The sequence below is a fragment of the Equus quagga genome, chromosome 7 (genome assembly GCF_021613505.1).
Source record: "Equus quagga isolate Etosha38 chromosome 7, UCLA_HA_Equagga_1.0, whole genome shotgun sequence".
NCBI classification, from domain to species: Eukaryota; Metazoa; Chordata; class Mammalia; order Perissodactyla; family Equidae; genus Equus; species Equus quagga.
In genome coordinates this window covers 43,321,790-43,335,398 of record NC_060273.1, presented here as the reverse complement: position 1 = coordinate 43,335,398, position 13,609 = coordinate 43,321,790, and the positions used below count along the sequence as shown (strand labels likewise).

Genomic DNA, 13,609 nt, shown 5'->3' with positions numbered 1-13,609 from the left:
CCGACTTCCTAGAAGCCATCTTTTCATCATAACCTCACATGGCAGAAGGGACGAGCTAGCTCTCTGGTCTCTTTTATATGGGCACTAATCCCAACCACGAGGGCTCTACCCTCATGACCTAACCACCCCCGAAAGACCCCACCCTCCTAATACCATCATACGGGAGTTAGGGTTTCAACATAGGAAATGTGGGGGGTGACACATACATTCAGACCATCACAGTTTCTTATTTATCCCCCCACCAACCTACTCTCAGAATTTAATCATGTAGCTTGAGGTACTCTATCTCCCAACAACGAAAAAAAATCTTCCTCTTTAGGAAAAGGTAAGAGAAAAGAACTTGGGACTATAGGATTGAATTTTTTGGCAGTCAAGGAAAGGGATAAAGCCTTTCAACAATTCCACATTAATAATTTTAGCCCTGACACAATAGTAGCATCATATTATAAACCCCTCAAATTGCCAAAATTAGGAGATATGTTAAATTATGGTATGGTCATACACTGGAATAACTTGCAGCCGTTAAAAATGATAGTAAAAATTTGTAAGATGTTATTCAAGTACAAAGTATTCAAATACAAAGCAAACATTTTAAATATAAAAGAACTCAGGGAAAAATATCCATGAGCACTTAATGAAAATAAAATTGACAAGAGAATCCAGACAACAGAAATAAATCAAAATAAAGAATTTAAGGATGGAGGGAGAAATGGTGGTTAACAGTAATTGCATTCAAATATAGGAAAAATATACTAAAAAGTTGCATGAATGCTAAACAAAGTATAAACATTCTACCCTGTCAGTGTAAAAATAATATACCTAAGATAAATTAGGGGATTGAAGGAGAAAAAGTGGAAGGAATTTTAAAAGCACTCATGTCCTCTTCTTCTACAGCAAGGAGACAGCTGACACTCTATTTTTGAAATAGGCATTTTAAAAACCACACACAATAACTACAACCACTCAATGTTTTTCTCATCTTTTCTGAATTTAAAATAAATAATGTCTCTCATGGCCAACAAACGTTTGAGATTCCACAACGTCTTCAATTTAAATTAATCTTTTTCTTTTGTTACATTCAAGTAAAACTAAAATTAATACTTTTTATTTATAAAAAGCATGGTTATTGTGATGTTATCTTGATAGGATAGTCTCTTCTTTCATTCATTTAATAAATATTTACTGGGCACCTGCCTGGTGCTGAGCACAGGTCCAGGTGCTGAAATGCAGCCGTGAGCAAAACAGACAGGCCCCTGCCCCGGAGAGGGCAGGTTAGAGACTTTGCTTCCATCGTTTCTTTCCTTTTCCTTCCTTCCTTTTCCTCCTTCTTCCTTTCTCGTTAACTCCCCCTCCTTCTATCCATTTATGCTATTGCACATGGATACAAAGAGCTCCAGAATGATAGTTCTCTAACAGCAACAGCTGTTATTTCAGGAGGAAGGATTTGGGATGACTTTTCAAAACTTTATTTAAGTGATTCTTTAATTATTAAAAGGGCTATTACAAGAAAACCAATTTTTTACAAAGCAACTAGAAAGTGACATGGTGAAAAAAGGTATAAACCACTCTTTAAAAAATATTTGTTTTTATGTGTAATTGTGAAAGATTTCAGAGAAAAGTATAGAAAAAAATGTAACAGATAGCCATATATTCAATACCAAGATTTAACAGATGTTAACATTTTGCCACATTTGCTTCAGACTTTTTTCCTAATAATGAAACACGTCAGCACCAGCTAAAGCCCCACGCTCCACCCCTTCTCCCTTGTCTTCAGAGGCAGCCACTGTTCTGAGGACAGCATTCATTGTTCCCATGCATGTCTTTTTATCATAAACAATAAACACTATCATTTTGTATGCTTAAAAGTTACATATGTGGTATCATAGTTTGCTTTTTTGTAATTTTTTAAACTCCATATTGTTTTTGAAATTTATCCAAGTTACACACAGTCTTTAGTTCATTATTTATTTCATTCATATGTGTGAACTATCATTGTATGAATAAACTCCAGTTTTTATGGATCGCGCCCTATCACGGGCTCTGTGGATCCAACAATCCCACGCCTCTTTTCTGTTTTTCCATCCACAAATGCAGACCCATTTGCTTATGTGGTTCGTCAAAAGCTCTCTGAGTGGCTTCAAGCTTTCTCAGATAATCATTGTTGGGGGAACCTGTGCGTGCAATTTCTCCACAGCACTCACACTTTTACTACCTGATACAGATGAACTGTAAAATGTTGTATGAACTTCTCCTTAAAATAGTATTAAATGTGAAGTAGATGTAACATTTCTGGCACCTGAAGTCCTCTTAGGAAGAGTTACCTCTAATCCATTACAAAAAGGTTCTTCTTGCCTAACTTTTACCGAAGTTTAGACAAGACCTAATACACTCAAGGTTCCTGCCAATTGCTTAAGAAACTCAAGTCTCCTGATCCGTGAACAGATGAACGCTGGGCGTGCCCTGGGGACTCATGCTGAGCGGGGCGGAAGAGGTGAGAGCGACTCCCCGCCCAGCAAGACGACGCCTGGGCCGCTGCAGCGCTGAACATTCGCCTGGAGACTAGAGACAACAGGGAAATGTGAGGGAGAATCCCCTGGAGGTGAGGTGAACACAAAGCAGGCACGGAATAGTCTGGAACACCAACGATCAGGTCACTCCGCAGAGGCACTGAAGCCTGGGACCGGCACAGACAGGGGTGGTCAGGGAAAGGGGAAAGACCAGCACCTTCATTCCGGGGCTGGACCCTACAGCATCCTAGATCACCAAATCCTTGAGTAGCAATCTGTTCTGGAATTGATTAAAATGGAGTGTTTAAAAATATATGTTGATCTGACCTTATATACTTTTTAAAATTCGTTCATATGTTTTCATTTGATACTCTTAATACTCGTGTGGCTTAAGTGGTGTAGGTATTGTTATTTCAACTTAATAAACAAGGAAAATGAAAAGAGGGTGGCACATAAAAAATCAACGAGAGAGCCAGCAACTGATGCCACTGACTTTGAGTGTCCTTTTATTCTGTTAGGGTCAAAAATGAAACACTGATTACAAAAGGTAGATTTTTTTGTGAATGAGATTTGAGTGACTTTCAAATTAAATTTATCAGCTACATGGAAAAATTAGCTTCTTTACTTTAGAGGCATTCCTTGTGGGATGTGATCTTTATTTTTTACCACACTAGCTTTATTTGGGGTAACTTAAATTTATTCTATTAGAACTACTCTAATCACTTTTGTTTGTTTCCAAAAATTAAGTCCATACTCAGAAGGTGTGTAATTTGACTAATTTTTTTTTAAATGTCTGAATGACAGAAAGTAAAAATAGTAAAAAGACAGAAGGCATACATTTCACAGACTAAGGCTAAGATCTTTAATACATAAAAGATACATAATTCAATGGAAAAAATAGGGAAAGGTCATGAACTGTCAGTTCAAACAGAAGGAAATACAAATCACTTTTAGACATGTAAAAAGACAGCCACAATTAGAGAAATGAAAATTAACACTCAGGGGCCGGCCCCGTGGCCGAGTGGTTGAGTTTGCGCACTCCGCTTCCCGCAGCCCAGGGTTTTGCTGGTTCGGATCCTGGGCGCGGACATGGCACTGCTCATCAGGCCATGTTGAGACAGCGTCCCACATGCCACAACTAGAGGGACTTACAACTAAAAATACACAACTATGTGCTGGGCGGATTTGGGGAGGAAAAAAAAGCAGGAAAAGAAAAACAAAAAAAGGAAAAGAAGATTGGCAACAGTTGTTAGCTCAAGTGCCAATCTTTAAAAAAAAAAGAAAATTAACACTCTATTTTTACACATCAGATTGGCAAAAATCCTAACGTTTGATAATTAAACTTTGTTTAAGAGAAAGTAGGGAAACAGGCATGTTCATATAATTGAGAGAATATATTGTCAAGATAGCAATACTTACCAAAAATATTCATGCACTTTCACCTATTTCCAAGAATTTATTCTAGAGAAAAATTCTTACTTTTGCAAAATAACATGAATATTAAAATATTCTCTGCAACATAGACTATTACAGCAAAATCCTGGAAATAACCTAAATATCTATTGATGGGAGATTAATTCAATATACTATGGTTCATTCACAAAATGAAATGAGGAAGCTCTTTACGTACTAATAAAGAATTATCACAAAGATGTATTGATAAGTGAAAAAAGCAAAGTGCAGAATGATTGATAGAGTCTCTCACTTACGTTAAAAATACACATACATCCTACAGCTCAACATCAAAAAAATAAACAATCCAATTAAAAAGTGGGCAAATGAGGGGCCGGCCCCATGCCTGAGTGGTTGAGTTCGCATGCTTCACTTCAGTAGCCCAGGGTTTCGCTGGTTCAGATCCTGGGCACAGACATGGCACCACTCATCAGGCCATACTGAGGTGGCATTCCACATAGCACAACCAGAAGGACCTACAACTAGAATATACAACTATGTACTGGGGGGCTTTGGGGGGAAGAAGAAGGAAAAAGAGAGAGAAGATTGGCAACAGATGTTAGCTCAGGTGCCAATCTTTAAAAATAAAAAATGGGCAAAGGATATGAATAGACACTTCACCAAAGAAGATATACAAATGGCAAATAAGCACAGGAAAATATGCTGAACACCATTAGTCGTTAGGGTAATGCAAATTAAACCACGTTACACCCATTAGGATGAGTATTTAAAAAAATAGAAAATAACAAGTGTTGGCAAGGATGTGGAGAAATTGGAACACGTCTTTGCTGGTCATAATGTAAAACGGTGCAGCTGCTGTGGAAAACAGTACAGTGATTTCTCAAAAAATTAAACACAGAACTACCACATCATCTAGCAATTCCACTTCTGGGTATACACCCAAAAGAACTAAAAGCAGGGACTTAAACAGATATCTATACATCAATGTTCACAGCACCATTATTCAAATAGCCAAAAGGTGGACACAACCCAAATGCTCATGGACAGACAGACGGAAAAACAAAATGTGGTATATACACACACACCATGGAATATTATTCAGCCTTAAAAAGGAATGAAATCCTGATCCATGCTACAACAGGATGAACCTTGAAGACATTATTCTAAGTGAAATAAGCCAGACCCAAAAGGACAAATATTGTATGATTCCACTTATATGAGGTACCTAGAGTAGTCAAACTCAGGGAGGTAGAAAGTAGAACGGTGGTTGCCAGGAGTCAGGGGGAGGAGGAATGGAGAGTTATCGTTTAAACGGTACAGGGTTTCAGTTTAGGAAGATGAAGAGTTCTGGAATGGATGGCCATGATATGCATGTACTTAATGCGACTGAGGCAAATAAATACTTCGAAATGGTTAAGATATTAAATTTTATGTTATAAAGATTTATCACAATAAAAAATACACACACACTTGTATTTTCATGGACGACCTCTGGAAGAACTAGAGAAACAAATCTTGCCTTTAGAAAAGGGAACTGGACAGCCAGAGTCAGAGGTGAACAGATTTACCTGTCACTGTATATTCTTTGTACCTTTAGAATTTTATCCCATGTGTGTATATTATCTATTCAGAACTTAGTTTTCAATCAATCTTATTGATTGAAATCTGAACACAGAGCAGGAAAATGTATATAAGTCAAAATGTGTTATGTTCTATGTTTTGTGTGAGGCAAAATAAAAATGCCCCTAATTAATGATATTGAAAACCTACCTCAATGTTTTTCAAGGTGCCAACTTTCAAAAACTATTTAACAAGGAAAATGAACTGCTTCAGAACTTAAAAGATCAAAATAGAATGCACAGAAATAAATAAAAAGTTCTTATAAGAGTTTTGTTATGTATAATGTAATACTGTTAATCCAGATTTAATAGAGGAAAAACAAGTCTAAATTATTTACTTCAAAAATATAAAGTGGAATAATAATAATACCTAATGTTATTCCAAGCTTTAAATCCCAAGTTAATTTGTTCTGAGATGATATTGTTCTAAGAGCTTTAAAAATGTCCACTGACAACAGTGGTTCCCAAACTTTTTGGTCTTAGAACCCCTTTCACACTCTTAAAAATTATTGAGCCCCCTCAAAGAGCTTTTGTTTATGTGAGTTATATCTATTTATATTTACCATATTAGAAATTAAACCTCAAATTTAAAAAATACTTATTTCTTAGTTCACTTAGAAGTAACAATAAAGTCCATTATATGTTTACATAAATAACAATTTTTATGAAAAATATTTTCTAAAATAAAAAACAAATTTAATTAGAAGAATGGCACTGTTTCACATGTTGACAGATCTCTTTAGTGTCTGGCTAAACAGAAGACAGCCGGACCCTCACAGCCGGCTCTGCGCTCAGTCTGCTGCAGTAGCACTTGCCACGTTGCTTCTGAAAACTCCTATATACACCTGTGGAAAAATGAGCATGCAAAGAGCAAATACTGTCTTAGATTTATTATGGAAATAGTTTTGACCTCCCAAACACCTGAAAGGGTCCTGGGACACACAGGGGTCTCCAAACCACCGGGAGAACTACTTACACCAATCCTAGGGGGCGAATGTGACCACGGAGGCACAGAGAGAATAACTAAGTTACTCATAGTCACAAAGCGAGGGATGGAGCCCAGCAAGTCTGATTCCAGACCCCGGGGCTGCCCCTCGGCAGGGCAGACGGCAGGGGCCCATTTCACAGTGTTTTACAGAGTGATGAAAACCTGCTGGCTGCCTGGCAGTCACAACACTCAACCCACCTCTATCTCGTGTGATAAAATCTCAAATTAAGCCTTTCAAGCCGTGCAAAGCAAAGGTCAGGGGAAGGGCGAGTAGCCAGCACTCACCTCTAAGGGGGCCCAGGTCTGCCCTCCAGGGAGACGGCGCCACATCCCTGCTGAGGAGGAAAGCACATCGGAGAAGGAAGAGCCAGATGCCCTGGACGCCTCTCCAGGAACAGCTCCTCCTTGCCCAACCGAGCCATCCATCGTATGTGTCTCCGGAGCTCTCCCTCCATTCAGACCCTCTTTTACACCACTCTTTATACAGAACACTGCCTTCAATTCTTTCTTTTTCCAGTGTTACTGAGAAATAATTGACATACATCACTGTATGAGTTTAAGGGGTATAGCATGATGGTTTGATTTACATATACTGTGAAATGATTACCACAGTAGGTTCAGCTAACATCCATCATCTCATATGGATATAATAAAAAGAAAAGAAAGAAGAAAAGAAATAAGAAAAAAAAAATTCTCCTTGTGATGAGAACTCTTAGGATTCACTCTCCTAACCAGTTTCCGATATAGCATCTGGCAGTGTTGCCAGAGTCATCACATTGTGCATCGCATCCCCAGGACTTATCTACCTTAGAGCTGGAAGTTTGTGCCTTTTGACCTCCTGCCTCAAATTCCCCCTCCCCCCACCCTCTGCTTCTGGTAACCAGACATCTGATCTCTTTTTCTATGAGTTTTGGTTTTTCGCTTTTTTTTAGATTCCACATATAAGTAAGATCATATAGTATTCGTCTTTGTCTGACTTATTTCACTTAGAATAATGTCATCCATGTTGTTGTAAATGGTGGGATTTCCTCATTTTTATGGCTGAAGGATATTCCGTTGTATATATATGTACTGATGCAGGGTCGCAGTGAGCCCAGGAGTTGAAAGAAAGATTTCTTGGACTCTCAAGGTCTGGCAGTAGTGCTCTTTTATTCAGAGAATAGTGTGGAATAGCATGGGGACAGGACCCACGGGCAGGAGGAGCTGCTGCTGCTGCAAACATGAGTTGAGAGTAGGGCTAAATTTAAGGCATAGGTATGTGAGTTATCTCTTTACGAGACAAAGGAAAGAATATGTAAAAAGAGTTGTTAAAATGGTATCAGTGCCAGTAGGGTCTGGTTATTGGGTGGTCCTATAACTTTTAGATAAGAATCAAACCGGATTAAGTAAATGGCAGAAGCCACTGCTTAAATATTATCTTCAGCTAAAGACAAAGGAGGATGTTGGGGAGGGGTCAGTTACATGAGGTTGCCAGACAGCAAACAACTTAAGTCCTTGCCTTCCTCCTTAAGAGTTTCCAGAGATAAGGCCATCCCACTTTCCTCCTGGTGCAGAGAGGGAGACTCTCCCCACAGATGGAGACTTCCTTCACAAATGCAAACGTCTCTCATCAAAGGGCAAGCAAATTCCACTCCTTGGAGCCTCTTCTCATCTGCAGTTTTTAAAAGTAACCATCCTAAAATCCTCATCATGCACCACAACTTCTTTATGCATTCTTCCATCAATGGACACTTAGGTTTTTTCCACGTCTATTTTTTTCAATTCTTAATTTAAAAGTTTAAGAAGAGGAGTAGTAAAGAGACTAGTTCTATCAGATATTAAAGCATATTTTAAACTGATAGCAATTAATATATGTTGACCTAGTATAAGATTAAGAGGCAAAGCAATATATCAGAATATATAGCCCAAATTAGACCCAATTATCAAAAATGCAGTATATTATAAAGTAGGTCTAACAATTCAAGAAGTAAATACAATAAACAGTGACAAATAGAAATGGCAAGCAATAGGATATATTGGAGTATATGAGGAAGCCATTTGGTATAAACCTAATTCAACCTGACTTTGTTTTTTTCCAAAAAGGGCTTGACCGTGGCCATTGAGCACACATTGTATATCAGCTTTAAACATTTACTATGGCAAGAACAAATGCCCTTAAGATAAAGGTGCAACTTCCCCCCCCCATTTGCATTTCCTTAGGGATAAGCATCTTTCCTTAGGCTAGGAACTGATTGCTGTGCTCACCTTTGACCACCCAGCTCACCTGTGACCACCCGGCTCAAGACAACAAATCTGCCACCCTGCTGTGTCCACCAGACAGCAGACCTATGTGCTGTTTCCATCAATCGCTGTGCCGACAGAGCAGTCTCATGACTATTGTAAAAGGGATATTTCAATCATATGTGAAACATCCTGTTTGGGGGTATATAACCACTCTATGCACCCCACTTCTTCGGTGCCCTTTCTTCCTTCAGGAAGAAAGGCCCGGGCCATGGTCCTCAGATTTTAGCTCAGAATAAACTCTCCCAAATTTTCATTTATAGATTGGTTATGGGTTATTTTCAGTGACAACAGTTTAATAATTTGGGGGAAAAACGTCTGTTTGGACCTCCACTTTTAATCACATGCCAAAATAAATTCCAGCTGGATTAACTGTTTTACAAACAGAGAGCCTGCAGAGGCCAGGAGAGGCAGGACCAGCCCTTGCTCATCACTGCGTCCCCAGAACCTCCTCCAGGCTGCTGCATGGCTGCCCCAGACAGAAGAGACTAATCAAGTTCCCTCTCTGCTGCCCACTGTGTGATCTTGGGCAAGTCATTCTGCTTCTCCGTCCGATAAAGAGGGGATGGTAAAGATACCCGGAGCATGAGAACACTCATCATAAACTTTAAAATGCTATACAAATCAACGGAAGGAGTAAACATTAGAGAGCTGCATTCATCCACGTCACTACTACTCAAATAAACTTAGCATTAATAGTTTAGTGATAAAAACAATGCCCATTTTCTTAGTAACCCTCTTTATTTAATAAAGTAGACAATTTAAGTTGTAAGAATATAAACTTTCCCTCAGGGATTCAGTAAAATTATTTTAATTTTGAAAAAGATACATCTCATAAACATGTTTATGTTTCCTGAATTAGCCCTTTAACCAAAAAAAGGCCTGCCCTCACTGCTCTGAAGGATTTAGGAGATTTTCTTTTCACTGCTACTGTCAGGAGGCCTAAAGGCAGGAGGCAGGCCATGACGTCCCGTGAAGGGCTGGGGTGGAGGGAGGGTGGAGGGGCGACACTGCACAGCAAAAGGCAAGTCCTGGAATTAGAAAGACCCTGATGCGACCTTGAGCAAACTGTCTGCCTTCTCCTTGTCTCCAAAACCGGAGATGCCAACCCTGACCACACAAATAAAAAGACGAAAACGAGGCAACTTACGTGAAGCCCCCAGCCCCCTCCACAGGGAGCTTGTCAGACAGCATGCTTGAGTAACTGTCCGCCCCCTTCTCGCGCAGGAAGCTATCCCGGGCTTTCCTCTGCCTGCCTGACTTCTCTAACAATCCCTCTCCCCTGCCCAGGAGAGCCCTTCAGCTTCAGGGAGAGGTCTGAGGTAGTTCACACGTTGTTTAGTCATTCAGATTCCAGGAAGAGCCTCATGCTGCCTTCCCCTCCTGAACCCTCTCCCAGCCCCACAGTCCCACCCAGTCACTTTCTGCTAGGACACTCACACTAAGGTATGGTGCTCCATGGGGTCCCGTTCACAAAGCATGTGCTGCAGCCAGAGGCACATGGGGCGGCAGAGTGCTACAGCCCCACACAGCACGCTCACACTTCCTTGGCAGTGGCTAAGCCAAGGCTCCCACTAGGCCAACTACAGTTGCACTGCTGGGACTCAGCTCCATTCTCCACCTTATCTGCTGCAGGAAGGCCCATAAACATAGTCAAGGTATAAAATAAAACTTCAGGGCTGGCCTGGTGGCACAGTGGTTAAGTTCATGCGCTCTACTTCAGTGGCCCAGGGTTCAGGGGTTGAGATCCCAGGCGTGGACCTACACACTGCTCATCAAGCCATGCTGTGGCAGTGTCCCACATAAAAAATAGAAGAAGACTGGCAACAGATGTTAGCCCAGGGCTAATCTTCCTCATGAAAAAAACCCAAAAAACAAAAAACTTCTTCAGGTATTACTTAATGAAACTGATTGCACTTATCAGCCTTCTTTCCTGCAATCACATCTTGTACCTTCAGGTGTGAGAAACTAAAGAATACATATGGTTACAATTTGTCATAAATAAATAAAACAAAGCCCCATATTGTTCACCCAGTTTAGCTCAGGTTTAAAGCACTCAGTCCCTCGACTGGCACTGGAAGTGATGGTGCTGGTGTAACAGCATCGACAGCTCCTTCCCAGGACCATTTTTAAATCACTTCCCACTGCTTTGCTGGCCTCTGTGTACTAGGTTCTTTGTCTTGAGATTGTGATCCCACTAAATTTTCATTAGCTTGGCCTCCTGGAAGAATGGTTGTACTGCCTTTCTTTGAGGTACGTGGCATGGACCCCACAACTTCTATTATACTGAAATAACAGGCCCAAAATGGAGTCCCTGGTGCTAAGGCCCACTAAGACTTAATAGTTAACCAAACTGCGGTTTCAGCCGCTCCCAGGAGAGAAATTTTAAACCACTGGTCTTGAATTTCCTGGTCAACGCTAGAGAGGTGATCTGCCTCATAGACCCCTCCCTTCTCCTCAGGGAAGGTAACCTTGCCTGAAATAAGCCCTCTTTCTACTTCTTTGTCCCACCCTCTTTTTCTGCCTATAAACACCTTCCATTTTGTACAGCTCCTTGGCGCTCCTACCTATTTGCTGCAAGGGATGCTGCCCAACTAATGAATCACTGAACAAAGCCAATTAGGTCTTTATATTTACTCAGCTGCATTTTTGTTCTTCAACAACACTCGTATAGTCTCCTCTACCTTTTGCCTTTTTTTTTTTTTTCCGGGCTCAAACTATTCCTTGTCTCCTATACTAGATCTACCAGTATCCATGTCTTTCTTTCATCTTTTTATGTTCTTTTGTTTTGGTTCTTTTTTTGTTATTTTACTTGGGGAGTGTATCACTGTTTAAGCATTATTAATCTTTCTTTGAATATCCCATTCACAGCTTGACAATACATACCTATTTATTTTAAAGGCAAATTCTATTCATCCACTCGACAGATACTTACTGAGTGCCAACTCTGTGTCTAGTACTCAAGCTACAGTAGAGTTCATCTCACTCACAGAATTTACAGTCATAGGTTGGAAAAGGCAATGTGGATATATTCGCTTCACCAGACTACAAAGAATAAGAAACTTGGGGCTGGCCCCATGGCTGAGTGGTTAAGTTTGGCGCTCCGCTTCAGCAGCCTGGGGTTTGGCCAGTTTGGATCCTGGGCGCGGACATGGCACCGTGAGTCAGGCCACGCTGAGGTGGGGTCCCACATGCCATAACTAGAAGGACCCACAACTAGAATATACAACTATGTACTGGGGGCCTTTGGGGAGAAGAAGAAAAAAGAAAGATTGGCAACAATTGTTTGCTCAGGTGCCAATCTTTAAAAAAAAAAGAAGAAATAGTATTGATATGAGGCAATAGTTAGCAAAGACCTTTTACGGGGCACAGGAAAAGAAATACTTTAAATAGCATAATAAACCCAAGGAATATAAAAAGAAAAGAGCCCTCTTCTATTTTATGAGTTATATCAGTAATTTAGAATTAGAACAAAGAAAACATTTCCAAACCTCACATCCACTGTATTATTCGACTCATGGTCAAAAACTTCAAAAGCCTCTTTGATTTTTTTGTGAAATTCTGCTACTGCTATCTCTGCAAAAGACAAAGTAAATAAAAATTATTTTACTTCAATTTCTAATTCAAAAGAAAAATTTCAATAACTCAGCTGGAAATTCTTAATAAGGAAGAACATGCAGCACTCTCTCCTAACTCCTTAATGTATCAGACAGCATTTGAACTTCCTCTGGCAATATCGAAAGTGGAACAGACTCATTTTCCTTACCTTTTTTACTGGGGCATAATGCACATCCAATATAGTACCAAAGGTGCACCAATCTGAAGTACACAGCTCCATGAGTTTTTACATATGCATATAGGCCTGGAGCCACCACCAGATCAAGGTCAAGAACATTGCCAGCGTGGGCCTCCTTCCCTCCAAGCAGTTTGGGTGGAGCCAGGGCCTGAGAGGCAGAGGGAATCCAGTGCCACAGACGCTGACTGCAGCTCACTAGTGTGCCCGCTGCTGCGGAAGGGCCTCTGCGCTTGAGGGGGACTGACGGTGGCCAGAGGCATACAAAAGTACCGTGTGACACTCCCTCAAAGAGCTTTCAAACTAAGACCTAATTATATCAAACAATTAAAGTCATTTATTCAATAAGTATTTACTGTGTACGTACTCTGAGCTAGATGCACTTCTAGGTGCTGAGGTTATTGGAAGGAATGAAATAGACAAAAATCTCTGCCTCTATGGAGCTGTTTTTATCGGAGGAGATGTATAAGCTTATACATGCTGATAAAATATATGGTAAGTCAAACGGTGCTGGAAAAAATAGATCACGGAAGGGACAGGAGGAGTGCTGGGGGTGTGGGTGGGGAGAACGGGAAGCCATGGCGGTCTGGGAAGGTCTGCCTCAGTGACACGGTGATGCCTGCACAGACCTGAAGGAGGGCAGCGCCAGCCTGGTGAATATCTGCAGAGAGGGTTTAGGCAGAGAGAACTGCAACAGCAGAACGTAGGAAATAAGGTCAGAAAGGTGTGTTTGGGGTGGAGATTGGATTCTCTAAGGCCTCTGTAGCTGCTTGAAGCATGTTGTCTTTTACTTTGAAGGAACTGAGAAACCACTGGAAGATTCTAAGCAGTGAAGGGATGTGGTCTGCCTTATATTCTCTTTGGCTGTTGTTATGTTAGCAATACCTGGAAAGGGCCAGGGTGGAGGCAGACAGCCCAGCTGGGAGGCTGCACAGTATTCTGGGTGAGAGACTGATGGTGTCTCAGACTGGATGGCAGTGGTGGGGTGGGGAGAAACAACAGGAGTCTG

The 13,609-nt window shown here is 40.7% G+C and overlaps 1 protein-coding gene across 1 annotated transcript in view; it reads right to left on the bottom strand.

The window, feature by feature from the left end:
• The window catches only part of LOC124241658 (dynein regulatory complex protein 8), a 122,332-nt gene that overhangs the window by 50,958 nt on the left and 57,765 nt on the right, over positions 1 to 13,609 (bottom strand). The window contains exon 2 of the mRNA XM_046665589.1: positions 12,299 to 12,383. Coding sequence (XP_046521545.1) covers positions 12,299 to 12,383 — 85 coding nt within the window. The remainder of the gene's footprint in view (positions 1 to 12,298; positions 12,384 to 13,609) is intronic.